Source organism: Pongo abelii, chromosome 12 (assembly GCF_028885655.2).
Source record: "Pongo abelii isolate AG06213 chromosome 12, NHGRI_mPonAbe1-v2.0_pri, whole genome shotgun sequence".
NCBI lineage: Eukaryota > Metazoa > Chordata > Mammalia > Primates > Hominidae > Pongo > Pongo abelii.
In genome coordinates this window covers 105,198,386-105,215,464 of record NC_071997.2, presented here as the reverse complement: position 1 = coordinate 105,215,464, position 17,079 = coordinate 105,198,386, and the positions used below count along the sequence as shown (strand labels likewise).

Genomic DNA, 17,079 nt, shown 5'->3' with positions numbered 1-17,079 from the left:
GGCGGAGCCGAGCCCACATCCGGGAGAGGAGAGGAGAGCGGAAGTGGCGTTGGTCTGGCCGGAGCCCTTGGGTGAAATTGTTAGGCGTGGAGAGGGAGTGATGTCTTCCAGACTCGGTGCTGTACCCGCCGTGAGTTTCTTGGTTTGACCGTTATGCTTTAGAGGTAGCGCTGTCGAGCCCGGAACACGCGGTCCCTCGCTTTTGTCCCATGCTCAGAGTTGGTTTTATCAGAGGCCATCGTAGGCCCCACCCTTCTAGATCAGATCACCTGTCCCCTTTTTCTTTACCCACGTTCTGCTGCCTGTTCCCCACCTCCTTGGATTTAATTCCTCGCCACATTGCCATTAGTTTCTATTCCTTTTACATCCCCAATGTCTCTCATATCCGTTGTCTTTTCTTTTGGCCTCCCTTTTAGAGCCTGGGACAGGGCTTTGAGAATGGGGGAAGACGAAGGCTCTGGTATTGTTACCCGCCTTTGCACTGCTGGAAGATAGGACAGCATATTTTTCCTAAAAGGTGTTGCCTTCTTGTGTTTGAGGTGGTTGCCCCGGGAGAACTTCATTTCTTCTGGGCATAGGGGAATTCGTCTTTTTGTGGTCGAGGTTCAGAGGTCCCTAGCACTCACTCGTGTGCTTGTGATTTGCTAGACTTCGGGACCCACAACCTTTAAGCAGCAGAGGAGCACGAGGATCGTGGGAGCTAAGAAGTAAGTGAGGTTTTCTAAGGTCCTTTTATGATTGTGTCACCAGCGCTGACCAGTAGAACTTCTTCCTGTGATGAAAATGTTCTGTATCTGCATTGTCCAGTATCATAGCCACTAACCCGGTGTGGATTTTGAGCAGTTGAAATGTGGCTAGTGCAACTGAGGGACTGAATTTTAAATTTTATTTGCTAAGTAAGTGAGGTTTTTCTAAGGTTCTTTTGTGATTTTGTGGCCAGCGCTGTCCAGTAGAACTTCTTGTGACGAAAATGTTCTGTATCTGCACTGTCTAGTATCATAGCTACTAGCCCCATACGGCTTTTGAGTGCTTGAAATGTGGCTAGTGCGACTGAGGGATTGAATTTTAAATTTTATTTAATTTTAACTAACTTTAAATAGCCACCTGTAGCTAGTGGCTATCGGATTGGACAGTGTAGGTCTAAGTCTAGTGTGTGGGAGAAAAACGTAGCTTGCAAAAAAAAAAGTACAAATTGTAATAAAAATGGAACCAAAGACTCAGTGGTAATTCTGTATTTCTCCAGACATAAAATTCGTGTTCATAAATACATTGATGAACTTGGGATGGATGATAAAAATGACCGTAAGAAATCCTTGTATTTTTTAAACTACTTGTCTGTAAGACTGGTTTATTATTTAGTACACTGAAGGTGCTTAGTTTTTCCATGGTTAATACAAAAGAAAACATTCTTGTTAACTCGACATTAAATGGATTCATTCATTCAGGTGACATTTACTACATGTTTGCTGTGTGCCAGTTCTGTAGTAGGTTAGGTATACAGGCATGAAAAACAACTAGCAGTCTAGAAGGGGAGATAGGCAAGTAGGTCAACACAGTTCATTGTAATAAGTAAATATTTTTAAGTAGGAATTTAATTTAGCCTTTGAGGAAGGGGAGTGATAGTTTGGAAGGGAAGGATTATCAGAGCAGGTCACTCCTAAGTAGAAACTTGAAAGTTGAGGAATCATACAGTTAGTGAGAAGGGGAAAGGTTTTTCAGAACAGGGAATAGTTATGTGAACGTGTGGAAAAAGTTAATGGGATAGTAAGTAGTTCTGTATGTCTGGGATAGAGGATGAGGGATTGCAGGGAGAGAGTTTAGAGAGGTTAGTAGGGGCTAGATCATGAAGGACCTGTTACGGCGTGCTAAAGTGTTTGGATTTTATCCTGGAAGAGATAATGAAGGAATGACATAGCCAGATACTGGTCTGAGACCACTCTGGCAGCATTATGAAGGATGGATTTGGAAGGGTACTGGGAAACTGGTTCAGTGGTTATTATGATAACCTAAGAGATGAATAAAGAACATGCAGCCTATGGTGGAAACAATATACAGGGAATACGTAGGGAACAACGTATAGAGAATGTACAGGTGGTGATGATGAGAAGTGAATAAGAGAAGGAAGATAAGATGTCTGTGGGTTTCTGGCTTTGGCCATCAGGTGAATTTTGGAGTAATTCACAGAACTAGGAATTTCTGAATGAGGAGCAACATTTGGAACAAAAACAAATAGTTTTGGATCTCAGATGAAAAGCTGGTCTGAAATACAGAATTGGGAATCATCAGCTATAAAAAATAATTGGAAACATGATGTTTTCCTCCACAAGCTGAGAGTTTTAATGAGCTCTTCTAGTTAAAGTAGTTAGAGCAATGTTTCTCAGTATGTACCTTGCTCACCTAGAGATAATTGTTAAAAAATAAGATTATTAGGCCCCCGTCCATTAACCAGATTTGGAATCATTGGGTTTAGGGCATGGAAATCTTTATTTTTAACTAGCTTCCTAGGAGATTGTGACATTTGAGAGTCAATGGTGAGAAGTGAGACCAGAGAAGAGTAGAGGAGGAAATCATGGAGAACACTAGCTTTTAAAGATTGGGTAGAATTAAATAAGTTTACAAAGGATACCGAGATGAACTAAAGTACTTTTCTAATCTAAATGTTTGCACATAGAAGAATGAGCTAGGGGCTCTTAAAAATTTTTGGTAGAACAGAAAGGAGTTGAAAATAGGCTAAACTTTTCATGTTTGTGATCAGAAGCTGAGAGTTGCCACACTGGTGGCAACAAATTATAAAATAAATACAATTATGATAGTCATTGTATCACAACAAAGCTTTTTCTTGTTATATGTATGGAAAGGGAAGTTTGAGCTTAAACTGGTTTTTTACAAATAATCAAATATCCTGGGGCTGATGGGTAGATATTGTAAAATACTTAAGAATTGTTTTTGTTGAGTGCTTTAAAAATAAAACATGAGACCTGGAGGAGGGATTCCCTAACCACCTTGATTTAACCTCTAAGAGTTAATTATGATCATATGAACTATTGCGTTTTCAGTATGCTTATGCTTATTCATAAGAGGGTATATGGGTACTGTATTTCTGAATCCTACACTGATAGTAAGAAATTCCTACATGGAGAGTTTCCTGAGAGTTGTTACATGGGACTTGGCTCTTAATGGCCTGTTGGTACCATCAAGTCTTTGTTGTTGTTGTTGTTGTTGTTGGAGATGGAGTCTTGCTCTGTCGCCTAGGCTGGAGTGCAGTGGCATGATCTCGGCTCATCACAACCTCTGCCTCCCTGGTTCAAGCAATTCTCCTGCCTTAGCCTCCCGAGTAGCTGGGATTACAGGTGCACACTGCTGCGCCCTGCTAAGTTTTTGTATTTTAGTAGAGACGGGGTTTCACTGTGTTGCCCAGGCTGGTCTTGAACTCCTGAGCTCAGGCAGTTCGCCCATCTTGGCCTTCCAAAGTGCTAGGATTACAGGCATGAGGCACTGCACCTGTCCCATCAAGTCTTTCTAGCATTGTTTGGGATGGTAGGTTTTGGCCTTAGAGGCCTGCCAATCCATTAAATTTTAAAAATACCTTTATTGAGGTATAATTAGAGTACAATAGACTGCACATATTTAAAGCGTACACTATGGTCAGCTTTGACGTATGTCTGTACCCGTGAGACCATTGCCACAATCAAGATAATAAACATTTTCATCTCTCTCAAAAGTTTGTTCATGTCTCTGCCATTTCTTCCTCCACTCCTGTCCACAGGCACCACTGTAAAGTGGTTTGCATATTCTAGGATTTTATATAAATGAAGTCACACAGTATGTTCTCATTTTTTTCATGATTTCTTTCACTCGGAATAATGATTTTGAGATGAAAAATAGTTTTTATTGCTGGGTAGAATACCATTATGGATACCATAATTTGTTTAGCCATCTATCTTGATTGACATTTGAGTTATTTTCAGTTTTAGGGTGTCAAACAATAAGGCTGCTGTGAACATTCATGTACAAGTCTTGTGTGGACAAATGCTTTCATTTCTTTTGATAAATATCTAAGATGGTATTTACCATCCTAGGTTGGTTGATTCATATGGCAGGAGTATGTTTAGCTTTTTAGGAAACTACCTGCTTTCCAAAGTGGTATTATTTTGCATTCCTACTAGCAATGTGTGAGAGTCAGTCTTTTCAATTTTAGCTAATTTAATGGGTGTGTAGTGGTATCTCACTGTGGTTTTAATTCATGGGTTTTTTTTTTTTTCTTTTTTTGAGACAGTGTCTGCCTCTGTCACCCAGGCTGGAGTGCAGTGGCCCGATCCTGGCTCACCAAACCCTTTACCTCCCAGGTTCAACTGATTCTCCTGCCTTAGCCTCCCGAGTAGCTGGGATTACAGGTGTGCACCACCACACCTGACTAATTTTGGTATTTTTAGTAGAGATGGGATTTCACTATGTTGGCCAGCCTGGTCTCAAACTCCTGACCTTAAGTGCTCTGCCCACCTTGGCCTCCCAAAGTGCTGGGATTACAGGCTTGAGCCACCACACCTGGCCTAATTTGTGGTTTTTAATTCATCATATATGAATAATAATGTTGAGCATCTGTTCGTATTCTTTTTTTTTAATCTTTTATTTTTTTTGCATCTGTTCATATTCTTTTTTATTTTATTTTTTTGAGACAGAGTTTTGCCCTTGTTGCCCAGGCTGGAGTGCAATGGTGCGATCTCAGCTCACTGCAACCTCCGCCTCCCAGGTTCAAGCGATTCTTCTGCCTCACCCTCCCGAGTAGCTGGGATTACAGGCATGCACCGCCACGCCCGGCTAATTTTATATTTTTAGTAGAGACGGGGTTTCTCCATGTTGGTCAGGCTGGTCTCGAACTCCTGACCTCAGGTGATCTGCCCACCTTTGCCTCCCAAAGTGCTGGGATTAATGGTGTGAGCCACCGCACCCAGCCTTCATCTGTTCTTATTCTTATTGGCCATTTGTGTATCTTCTTTTGTAAAATGTTTACATTTTTGTCCATTAAGAAAAGTGGGTTATCTTATTAAATTGTGGTATTTAAAAAAATCTGTCCTGAATACAACTCCTTTGTCTGTAATACTTCCTTCCAATCTGGTTTGTCTTTCATTTTCTTAATGATGTCTTTTGAAGAGCAAAAGGTTTAAATTTATCATTTTTTTCTTACATTTCATGCTTTTATGTATCCTATTGAAGAAACCTTTGCCTCCCTGGAGGTTGTAGCGAGTCAAGGTGGTGCCACTGCACTCCAGCCTGGGCGACAGAGCGAGATTCTGTCTTAAGAAATAATAAGAATTAAAAAAAAGAAACTTTTGCCTCCCTAATTGCAAAGATTTTCTGTGGTCTTTTCTCCTAGAAGTTTTATTGGTTTTATATTTAGGTCTGTGACTCATTAGAGTTAATTTCTGTGAATGTTTTTTGGTAAGGGTCAATGTTGACTTTTTTTTTCTATTGGTATACCCAGTTGTTGGAAAGAGTTTTCTTTCCCTACTGAATTGCCTTGGCACCTTTGTCAAACTTCACTTGGACATGTATATATGTAGGTCTGTTTCTGGACTCTCCTTGTTCTGTTCTATTGATGTTTATTTAGACTCTTGAAATCAGTAAGTCCTCTAACTTTAGTGTTCTTTTTCAAAATTGTTTTGGTTATTCTCAGTTCTTTGCGTTTTTATAAGAAGTATAGAATTGGGTTGCCAATATCTATTAAAAGAAGCTTGCTGAGTATTGATTGGTATTGTATTGAATCTATAGATTCCTTTGGGGAAAATTGCTATTTTAACAATATTGAGTTTTCTGATTTATGAACATGCTATATTTTCCCCTTTAAGTCTTCTTAATTACTCTCAGCAATGTGTTGTAGTTTCATTGTTTTTAAAAGTCTTGAACGTCTTTTGTTAGGTTTGTTCCCAGGTATATTATCTTTTTCTGATGTAATTGTAAATGGTATTATTTTTATAATGTCATTTTCTAGTTGATTGTTGCTGGTGTATAAGTATTCAGTTGACTTTGTATGTTATCCTTGTATCCTGACACTTTATATATTAATTTATTAGTTCTAGTAATTGTTTTGTAGATTCCTTGGGATTTATTTTGTAAACAATCATATAATCTGCAAGTAGGGACAGTTTTGCTTTTTTCCTTTTGATCTTGTTTTAAACCTATTGCAATGGCATTCAGCAGTGAAACTACGTGGGCCTGGAGTTTTCACTGTGGGAAGGATTTCATAAATTCAGTTTATTTAATAGATATAGGGCTACTTAGATTTCCAGTTTCTTCTTGTGTCAGTTTTGATAAGTAGTATTTTTAAAGAAATTTGTTCATTGTAATTTTTCCATTGATTAGCATAAAGTTATTCAAAGTATATTATTACTTAATGTCTACATAATCTGCTATAACCCCTCTTTCATTTCTGATGTTGGTTATTTGTAGTATCTTTTTTTGTAGATCAGTCTAGCTACAGGGTTGTCAATTTTGTGATCATTTCAAAGAACCACATTTCTCCTATTGTCTGTTTTCTAGTTTATGGGTTTCTCCTCTTACCTTACCTTTTCTTTGGTTTACTTTGCTTTTCCTTTTAAGGTATCTTAAGATGAAATCTTAAGTCATTGATTTTAGGTCTTTTCTAGTATAAGCATTTAAAGCTTTAAGTTTCTTTCTGAGTATTGCTTTAGTTGCATCCTGCAAATGTTGATATGCATATTTTTGTTGTTTTTCAGTGCAAAATATTTTCAAATTTCATCTGTGATTTCATTTTGGACCTATGAATTATTTAGAAGTAGATTATTTAATTTGCAGATATTTGGATTTTTTGTGTTTTTTGTTTTTAGATATCTTCCTATTATTGATTCCTAAGTTGATACCAATGTGGTCAGAGAATACACTGTGTAATTCTCATCCTTTTAATAAAAGTTAAAGTTGATGGCCCAGTGTAAGATCTAGCTTAATGAATGCACAATGTGCACTTGAAAAGAGTATATGTCCTGCAGTTGTTAGATGTAGTGTTGTGTAAATGTTAACTAGAGCAAGGTGGCTAATAGTGCAGTTCAGATCATTTATGTCCTTTACTGAATTTTTGTCTAGTTCTATCAGTTGCTGAAAGGGAGAGGTCTTAAATTTTCTGCTAAGATTGTGGAATTGTCTATTTTTCCCTTTAATTCTGTCAGTTTTCGCTTTGTGTACTTTGAGTCTCTATTATTAGGCACATACAGTGGGCAATTATGTCTTCCCAATGATTTGACACTTTTGTCATTATGAAGTGTCTCTTTTTATCTCTGGTAGTACTCTTTGTCTTGAAGTCTGTTGTATCTGATATTAAAATAGTCATTCCAGCCTTATGTTTGCTGATTGTATGATACAATTTTTTCATCCGTTTATTTTCAATCTATAGATGTCTTTATATTTTAGAGTGTGCTTCTTGTAGGTAGCATGTAGTAGGGTATCACTTTTTATTTTACTGTGTCATTTGCTGACTTTTAACTGGAGTGTTTAGACTGTAAACATTTAAATTAATTATTGATATGATTGGATAGGTCTACCCTTCTATTTTTTGTTCTCTGTTTATCCCTTGTTTTTTGTTCCTGTGTTTCTTCTTTTGGATTATTTGAATGGTTAGTGTCTGCCCCTCTTCTTGTTTTTTTAAGAGACAGTGTCTTGCTCTGTTGTCCAGGCTGGAGTTGGTGGCACATTCATTGCTTGCTGGGCTGAAGTGATCCTCTCACCTCAGCCTCCCAAGTAGCTGAGATTACAGAGGTGTGAGCCATCTACCCCGGCCTGTTTACCATTTCCGTTGCTCTTTCTTCATTCTTAAAAATCCAAGTTTCTCTCCGGTATTATTTTTCTTCAGCTGGAATCATTTGTTTTAGCATTTCATATGGAGCAGGTCTGCTTACAACGAATTCTCTTAGTTTTATTTCTGAGGATATTTTCACTGAATATAGAATTCTGAGTTGACAAATTTTTTCTCTCAAAATTTTAAAGATATTTCTTTTTCCTTTTCTTTTTTCTTTTTAGAGACAGGGTCTCACTCCGTTGCCAAAGCTGAAGCGCAGTGGTGCAATCATAGCTCACTGAAGCCTCAAATTCCTCAGCTCAAGGGATCCTCTCACTTTAGCCTCCCAAGTAGCTGGGACTATAGTTGCATGGCACCACACCTGGATAATTGCTTTAAAATTTTTTTATTTTTATTTTTTGTGGGTACATAGTAAGGATATATATTTATGTGGTACATGAGATGTTTTGATACAGGCATACAATGTGAAATCACATCATGGGGAATGGGATATCCATCCCCTCAAGCATTTATCCTTTGTGTTATAGACAATCCAATTACACTCTTTTAGTTATTTAAAAATGTACAATTAAGTTCTTAAAATTATTATTATTATTATTTTGAGACAGAGTCTTGCTCTGTCACCAGGCTGGAGCACAGTGGCGTATCTTGGCTCACTGCAACCTCCGCCTCCCGGGTTCAAGCATTTCTTCTGCCTCAGCCTCCCAAGTAGCTGGGACTACAGGCACACGCTACCACGCCCAGCTTTTGTATTTTTAGTAGAGATGGGGTTTCACCATGTTGGCCAGGATGGTCTTGATCTCTTGACCTTGTGATCTGCCCGCCTTGGCCTCCCAAAGTGTTGGGATTACAGGTGCGAGCCACCGCGCCCAGCCTTAAAATTATTTTTTGTAGAGACAAGGTCTTGCTATGCTGCCCAGGCTGGTCTTGAACTCATGAGCTCAGTCCCCCTGCCTTGGCCTCCCAAAGTACTGGGATTACAAATGTGAGCCATTACACTGGTCCGATTTTAAAGATACTGTACTGCCTTGTGGCATTCTTGGTTTCTGTTGAGAAACCCATGGTCATTTAAATCATTTCCTGTAATGTAATATGTCACTTTTCTGAAGCTTTCTAGTTTAAAACAAAATCTTTGGCTTTAAATAGTTTCTTATTTATTTAAAACATTTTTTTGAGACAGAGCCTAACTCCCGTTGCCCAGGCTGGAGTGCCGTGGCGCAACCTCTGCTCACTGCAGCCTCATCCTCCTGGGCTCAGGTGATTCTCCCACCTCAACCTGCTGAATAGCTGGGACTACAGGTGCACACCACCACACCTGGCTAATTTTTTGTATTATTAATAGAGATAGGATTTTGCCGTGTTGCCCAGGCTGTTCTTGAATTCCTGGGCTCAAGGGATCTGCCTGCCTCAGCCTCCTAAAGTGCTGGGATTACAGGCTTGAGCCATTGCACCCAGCTTAGTTTCTTTTTTTTTTTTTAATTTTTTTTTTTTTTTTTTTGAGTTGGAGTCTCGCTCTGTAGCCCAGGGCAGCTGGAGTGCAGTGGCATGATTTCGGCTCACTGCATCCTCCGCCTCCCAGGTTCAAGTGATTCTCCCGTCTCAGCCTCCCAAGTAGCTGGGACTACAGGCACCTGCTACCACACCCAGCTAATTTTTGTATTTTAGTAGAGGTGGGGTTTCACCATATTGGCCAGGCTGGTCTCCAACTCCTGACCTCAAGTGATCTGCCTGCCTTGGCCTCCCAAAGTGCTGGGATTACGGGTGTGAGCCACCATGCCTGGCCTAGTTTATTTTTTATTGAGGTAAAGTATACCTGTATAATTTACCATGTTTACCTTTTTTTTTTTTTTGAGACGGAGTTTCGCTCTTGTTGCCCAGGCTGGAGTGCAAATGGCGCGATCTCGGCTCACCACAACTTCTGCCTCCCAGGTTCAAGCGATTCTTCTGCTTCAGCCTACTGAGTAGCTGGGATTACAGGCATGTGCCACCATGCCCAGCTAATTTTGTATTTTTAGTAGAGACGGGGTTTCTCCATGTTGGTCAAGCTGGTCTTGAACTCCCGACCTCAGGTAATCCACCTGCCTCGGCCTCCCAAAGTGCTGGGATTACAGGCGTGAGCCACCACGCCTGGCTGATACATTTATATTCTTTTTCTTTTTTTCCTCTCTTCACTCCCCCATCTCTCCCCTCCTCTTCCTGTCTGAATAGTTTCATTAAGATGTGTCTTGGTTGGGTACCGTGTCTCATGCCTGTAATCCCAGCACTTTGGGAGGCTGAGGTAGGAAGATTGCTTGAGCCCAGGAGTTTGAGACCAGCCTGGACAACAAAGTGAGACCCTGTCTCTACACACACACAAAAGAATGAGCTGGGTACCGTGGCGCACACTTGTGGTTTCAGCTACTCAGGAGGCTGAGGTGGGAGGATTTTTTAAAAAGCCTGGGAAGTGGAGGCTGTGCTTGAGCCACTACACTCCAGCCTGAGTGACAGTGAGACCCTGTCTCAAAAAAAAAAAAAAAAGTGCTTTGGACCAGCCCGGGCAACATAACAAGACCCTGTCTCTATAAAAAAATACAAAAATTTAGTGGGTATGATGGTGTGCACCTGTGGTCCCAGCTACTTGGGTATGGTGAAGGGAGAGGATCACTTGAGCCAGAGAGGTCCAAGCTGCAGTGAGCCGTGTGCCACTGCCCTCTGGCCTGGAGAACAGAACGAGACTGTTTCAAAACAAAACAAAAAGATGTATCTTGGTATGTTTTTCTTTGAGTTATCCTATTTGGTGTTTGTTGAGCTCCTTGAATCTGTAAATTTATATCTGACCAAATGTGGGGGATTTTCCACCATTTTTTTTTTTCAAATGTATTTTTCTGCCTTAGTATCTTTCGCCTCTCCCTCTGGGATTACAGCTACACTTAAGTTAAAACTTTTGGTATTAGGGTTCTGTTGACTGTTTTTCAATCTTTTTTTCTCTTTGTTCTTCAGACTGTTTTTTTTTTCTTTCTTTTTTTTTTTTTGAGATGGAGTCTCGCACTGTCGCCCAGGCTGGAGTGCAGTGACACGATCTCTGCTCACTGCAGCCTCCGCCTCCCAGGTTCAAGCGATTCTCCTGCCTCAGCCTCCCGAGTAGCTGAGATTACAGGCACCTGCCACCAGGCCCGGCTAATTCTTTTGTATTTTTAGTAGAGACGGGGTTTCACTATGTTGATCAGGCTGGTCTCGAACTCCTGACCTTGTGATCCGCCTGCCTCTGCCTCCCAAAGTGCTGGGATTACAGGCGTGAGCCACTGTGCCCAGCAGAGACTGGGTCATTTCTATTGAACGGTCTTCAAGTTCACAGACTCTTTCCTCTGTCATCTCCATTCTATTACTGAACCTATCTGATAAGTTTTTATTTCAGATATTATATTTTTCAGTTCTAAGATTTCATTTGGTTCTTTTTTATGGTTTCTTTTTCTGCTGATGATTCCTACCTTTTCCTTCATTTCTTGTGTGTTTTCTTTGTAAGAAAGTATTTCTTTTTTGTTGAGAGTATTTGATAGTCCCAAAATCTGGATCACCTTGTGGCTGGCATGTTTTGGTCATCTGTTCCTTTGAAAATTGCTCACATTTTCCTGGTTCTTTATGTGTTGCATAATTTTGGAATTTATCCTCATCATTGTGAATATTTTTTGTGTAGATTTTGGATCCTATTATAATTCTTCTGGGGAATGTTGCCGTTTCTGTTTTAGCAGGCCACCCTGCTTCAGGTTCAGGTCAAAATTTCTGTCTTGCTTTTGGAGGCATTGGTTAAAATCTCAGTTCTGTTCTTTATGTCTTTGCTATGTTGATTTGGGCTGTCCCAAACATGAATAGCTCAGGGGCTGGTCTGAGACTTCTGCAGGTGTTTCCAATCTTATTTCAGTTCTCCAAGCTTTTGCTGCTTTGGTTTGGGTCACATTAGAGTTCCAATCTCATTTTGGTTTTCAAAGTCTTTGCTAGGCTGGTACGTATGGGTATATGCCACGCATTCATGGCTAAGGTTAAGTTGTGACTTGTGTGGATTCATACATTGAATTAAGGGATTCTCTTTTTTGCCTGTTTTCTCTCCAGCATTCCTCCCACCCCCAGTCCCCAAACTCTGGTCCACAGGGAACTTTTTTCCTGATTTACCTGGTAAGAAAGAAGGGAGTTTCAGAATTGAAGCTGCCTATGCTGCTCTGCAAGTGGGGTTCATCCTCATTGCAAATTCATACTTGAGGGAAAAAGACAGAATTGGAAAACTCACCCCATTTGGGTCACTTCTCCCAACTTTGACTCCCCTGCATAATTTACTTGTTTTTGTTTGCTTTACAGAGTCCAGTGAGCAGGAGGGGTGGGCCTTAGTGGGCTTAGCTGCCCCTCTAGAGCCAGGACTTCTGTGTATTAAATTTGTGTTATTGGACCTCATGTGTGGAGAGCCGAAACTCATTCTTCCTTGTTTGTAACATACTGACGTAACCAGTCTCTGTTATGTTTACTCATCCCCATTTCCATCCCCTCCCTCCTAGAGGAAACTGTATAAACAAGTGTGATGTTTGCACTTAAATATTTATGACTCCTTTAAAAAATAAGCTTTAAAATAAGCTGCTTTATGTGTGGATTTGTTTTTAGCTTGCTGAACTGACATTGTGCTAGAGATACTGTTTTCTTTTTTCATTCAACAGTATACTTTTTAGTTATGTTCATGTCTCTATGTGTAGAATTAGTTTATTGCTTCTAACAGCAGCACAGTATTCCATAGTAGGCATCTATCACATTTTGCAAGGATGGGTCACTGTGTTACTTCCAACTCCCTGATGTCACAAACAAACCTCTCTATGTGTAATTCTTATTAGCTCTACGTCTAAAGTGTTATCTTGAATCTGCCAATTCAAGTTAACTTTTTTCCTTTTGTTTACTCTTTCTCCCATGGTCTGTCTCCATAGAGCAGCCAGAAGGATCTTTCTGAACCATAAATCTAAAGTAGGCCTCACAAGTATTTAGCTGGAAAAGGGAGGTTCTAGGAGTCCATTGACCACTCTTGGAGAACTGCTGCTCTACTGCATCTTGAGCCACCTAGAAGAATGTCAGATGCTTTGTAGTTACAGAGTAATGTTTTTTAGCTGTCATGCTGACTGGTCTTAGATTTTGGAATCTGGATTCAGCAGTATACCAGAAATCTCTGGCCAGATTAATTCATGCAAGATAGCATCCATCCTTTAGCTGTGGAAGCTAAGTATCATGTTGCCTAAATAAGATAAGGCATCAGGTTTTAGGGAGAATGCTGAGGGAGAAGGAAGATGGGTCAGATTAGGGCCCACAGACTATTCCTTTCCCTTAGAGATACCCTTTAGTTGCTGTCCCTCTGTCAGAGAAAGAGAGAGGCTGGGACATACCAGGTTACAAATCCAGGGAGTCTTCTGAAGGGTCACAGAACACCTTTATTGCTTCGCCTACTTTCTTTTCTTAGATGAATCTAGGAAGGAATGTCTACTTGGGCTGCAAAGTCATCATTTATGTGTACTGCTTACTCTTATTACAATGAAGTGTGATAATAATTGTACATGTTGTGTTCGATCAACTATTGTTATTGTTAGGTGATTACAACTTACATTCTGTTTTTATAGCAGGTTTCTTAGTTTTCTGCACAGGTAACCAACTTGGTTATAATATAAAATAATGTATAGAAATTTTGCTCCAGACCTTCCTTTGTGGTATATATTTTTATGTTGTATTAGTAGCAGGACCCAGTGCTCCATAAAGGATAATAGTTTCCAGTACACTATCCCTCATGATGACTCCTTAAGTGGTTCATCATCTGCGTCCTCGTGTGAACCAGTGAGTGATTTTCCAGCATCTTTCCGAAAATCTGCCTACTGGATGAAGATGAGAAGGATCAAGCCAGCTGCTACTTCTCATGTCGAAGGTATCAATATCAGTGTCTTATTCTGAAGACGGGCCACTTCCTAAAGTTATAGTTTGAGATTGTTGTAAGTACCTCTTAAAAGTATTAAATGCCGGCTGGGCGTGGTGGCTCACGCCTGTAATCCCAGCACTTTGGGAGGCCAAGGCGGGCGGATCACAAGGTCAGGAGATCGAGACCATCCTGGCTAACACGGTGAAACCCTGTCTCTACTAAAAATACAAAAAATTAGCCAGGCCTGATGGTGGGCGCCTGTAGTCCTAGCTACTCAGGAGGCTGAGGCAGGAGAATGGCGTGAACCTGGGAGGCGGAGGTTGCAGTGAGCAGAGATTGCGCCACTGCACTGCAGCCTGGGAAAGAGCGAGAGTCCGTCTCAAAAAACAAAAAGAGTATGAAATGCCACATATTTGTTTCTCATTAGTGATTTAAAAAAATTTAAGGTGTTAGGCAATTGCATCCTGTTCTGTTAGCTTCATGAACTGCTGTGTGATAGAGTGAAATTCTGCTAATCTTACTCCTCTAGATTATACTTAGCATTTGATTTTCCTCTTTGTAGGATTTGAATTCCCCTTTTCTTCTTCTTCTTTTTTTTTTTTTGAGACGGAGTTTCACTCTTGTTGCCCAGACTAGAGTGCAATGACTTGAGCTCAGGCTCACCGCACCCTCCTGGGTTCAAGCGATTCTCCTCCCTCAGCTTCCTGAGTAGCTGGGATTACAGGCATGCGCCACCACACCTGGCTAATTTTGTATTTTTAGTGGAGACGGGGTTTCTCCATGTTGGTCAGGCTGGTCTTGAACTCCCGACCTCAGGTAATCCGCCCACTTCGGCCAAAGTCTGTAATCCCAAAGTGCTGGGATTACAGACGTGAGCCACCATGCCTGGCCCCCCTTTTCTTCTAGTTTGATCCTCTGTTGATGATTTAGGGGCTGGTGTAAGGTTTATTCAGGGGAGAATATTCTAGATCGTCACAGTCTCAAGGGTCCTTGGTGGCTAGCCCTCTATCTTAAGCAATTCTTATCCTCTTGTTAGCCTCAAGTCAAGATTAAGCAAAACACATTGCTTGAATGCCCTTATTATTCATAAGGAACAATGGATGATTTGGGATAGATAACAATATAAAAAGAAAGGGGGAGTGGGTCAGTTAATGAGAAGTTACACCAACTTCCCTAAAAATGTTGCAGACATTTCTCTGAGGCCTGTGTTCACTGATGATCTTTCCCTTTGATGGTCTTGTGAATGATGTTTTGAAGACAGGCCTAGATGTTCATTTACAAAGTGTGCTGAGTTTTTGTTTTGTTTTTGTATGGTACTTCAGGGTCAGGTGGAGTATCAGCCAAGGGAAAAAGGAAACCCAGGCAGGAAGAAGATGAAGACTATCGAGAGTTTCCTCAGAAGAAGCATAAGCTTTATGGTAAGGCAGTAACTTTGCTACTTCTTTTTCCCTGGGTGACTGAGCTTTATTCTTTGAGGGTAAAGGAAAGAGAAGCCTTAGTTTGAGCCCTTCAGTGACCTCTGAGCCCTTTGAATTGTTTGGGAGGGAATGGCCTCCATCCTGCCTCATTATACTCTTTCATTCTGTCATGACTTAGGCAGTCAGTCCGTTGAGGGACTGGGAAATAGGGTGTTGAAGAGGAGGAGAGGGAAGAGATTTCGGTATTAGCAAGGGTGACATGCTGGGCTTCAAGTTTCTGTCTTATGTCAGGGAGGAAGCAACGGCCTAAAACTCAGCCCAATCCCAAATCGCAGGCCCGTCGTATTCGGAAGGAACCACCAGTTTATGCAGCAGGTATGTTTTCTTTTGGAAGTTTTGTGAGATGTAGTTCTCACACTCTGATTTGTTGTTGGTGTTGTCTGTGAAGGAATGAGGTACTAAAGCATTTCTTTAAGGAGGCAATTACTAAGGGCCCGAGTTTGGAGTCAGACAGACCTTTGCTCAAGTTTTGGCTCTTCATTAACTTTGTGACCTGCCTCAATTTATTTAATTTCCTCTTGTCTCAGTTTTCCTGTCTATGAATAGGGGTAATAAAGGCAGTTGGAATTGTTTTGAAAATTAAATGGATAAAAACATTTAGCATAGTCTCAGGCACATAAGAAACACTCAGCAGACAGGCTGTGACATTTCTCAGTATCCTGTTGTTATATCCTGTGGTGAAAAATGTCGCTGCCTAATTCTTGAAGCAACTGGGCTTTGGAGCGGTTCTCAGTGGTTTTTATCATGGCGAAATGAGTAGGAGTTTTCAGAAACTCTTCACTGTCTAAAAAATACTACTTTTAGAAGTTATACCCAGCAAGAGTCTCTTCATTGCAGTCTACCAGGAAAAGGAAAAACCATTTTATGATACTTTTCCTAAATTGTGGGATTATGCTTTTTGTTTCTGGAGAATACTGCAGATTACAAAGTGTTTCTTTCTCTCCTTTGTAGGCAGTTTGGAGGAGCAATGGTACTTAGAAATCGTTGATAAAGGCAGTGTCTCCTGCCCTACCTGCCAGGCAGTGGGGAGGAAAACCATAGAGGGCTTAAAGAAACACATGGAAAACTGCAAGCAGGTTAGATATTTTGGCGTTTCATAACTGTTAACGATATGTTTACCCAGACTTTAGACCTCTTTTGCTGTGTTGGATATGCTGGTTATAATGGATGAAAAGCAGCATTGTATAATAAAGGAAACAGGCTTTGGATCTGACAGAGTTAGGTTTGAATCTTCTCTTAGCCACATACTAGTGTGGCATTTAGCTTTTTATATGTAGACCCCAGTTTCATTTGTAAAATAGAGAAAAAATAATAAATACAAAATAATAAAAACCTATGTAGTCCATGAGAGGATAAGAAAGAAGTAACACAGGGCTGAGTGCCTGGCCCATTACTTGGCAAATATTCAGTTAACGGTCATTCTTATTATTTTAAAAGTGAATTGCCTTTATTTTGCCCTTGAAGACATGACACTGAGTTTCTGGGATTTTGAGATTTATTGACTATTGAGTTTGAGAAATAAAGGAGACATAGATGAAAGCATTTGAGTAGGACTTCGTGACATTCTGTTTCTCTGTGGAACAACCTAGCACTGAGCAGTATTTTTCCTTCTAGGAAATGTTTACTTGTCATCATTGTGGGAAACAACTTCGTTCACTGGCAGGGATGAAGTATCACGTCATGGCAAATCATAATAGTTTGGTAAGAGTGTCTTCTTTCTTTTGTGAGTGTTTCGATGTCTTTTTTTTTTTGAGATGGAGTCTCACTCTGTTGCCCAGGCTGGAGTGCAGTGGCACGATCTCAGCTTACTGCAACCTCCACCTCCTGATTCAAGCGATTCTCGTGTCTCAGCCTCTTGAGTGGTTAGGACTACAGGCGTGCAC

General features: G+C 40.5%; 1 protein-coding gene across 2 annotated transcripts in view; it reads left to right on the top strand.

The window, feature by feature from the left end:
• Window positions 1–33: 33 nt before the first annotated feature.
• ZNF512 (zinc finger protein 512) overlaps window positions 34–17,079 on the top strand; it is a gene marked incomplete at its 5' end in the record, with an annotated part of 38,506 nt that continues 21,460 nt past the window's right edge. Inside the window, 7 exon segments of one of the 2 annotated variants that reach the window (NM_001133239.1) lie at window positions 34–130; window positions 649–707; window positions 13,543–13,727; window positions 15,041–15,136; window positions 15,428–15,511; window positions 16,148–16,272; window positions 16,811–16,897. In NM_001133239.1, the coding sequence (NP_001126711.1) occupies window positions 101–130; window positions 649–707; window positions 13,543–13,727; window positions 15,041–15,136; window positions 15,428–15,511; window positions 16,148–16,272; window positions 16,811–16,897 (666 nt within the window). 2 annotated transcript variants of the gene reach the window in all.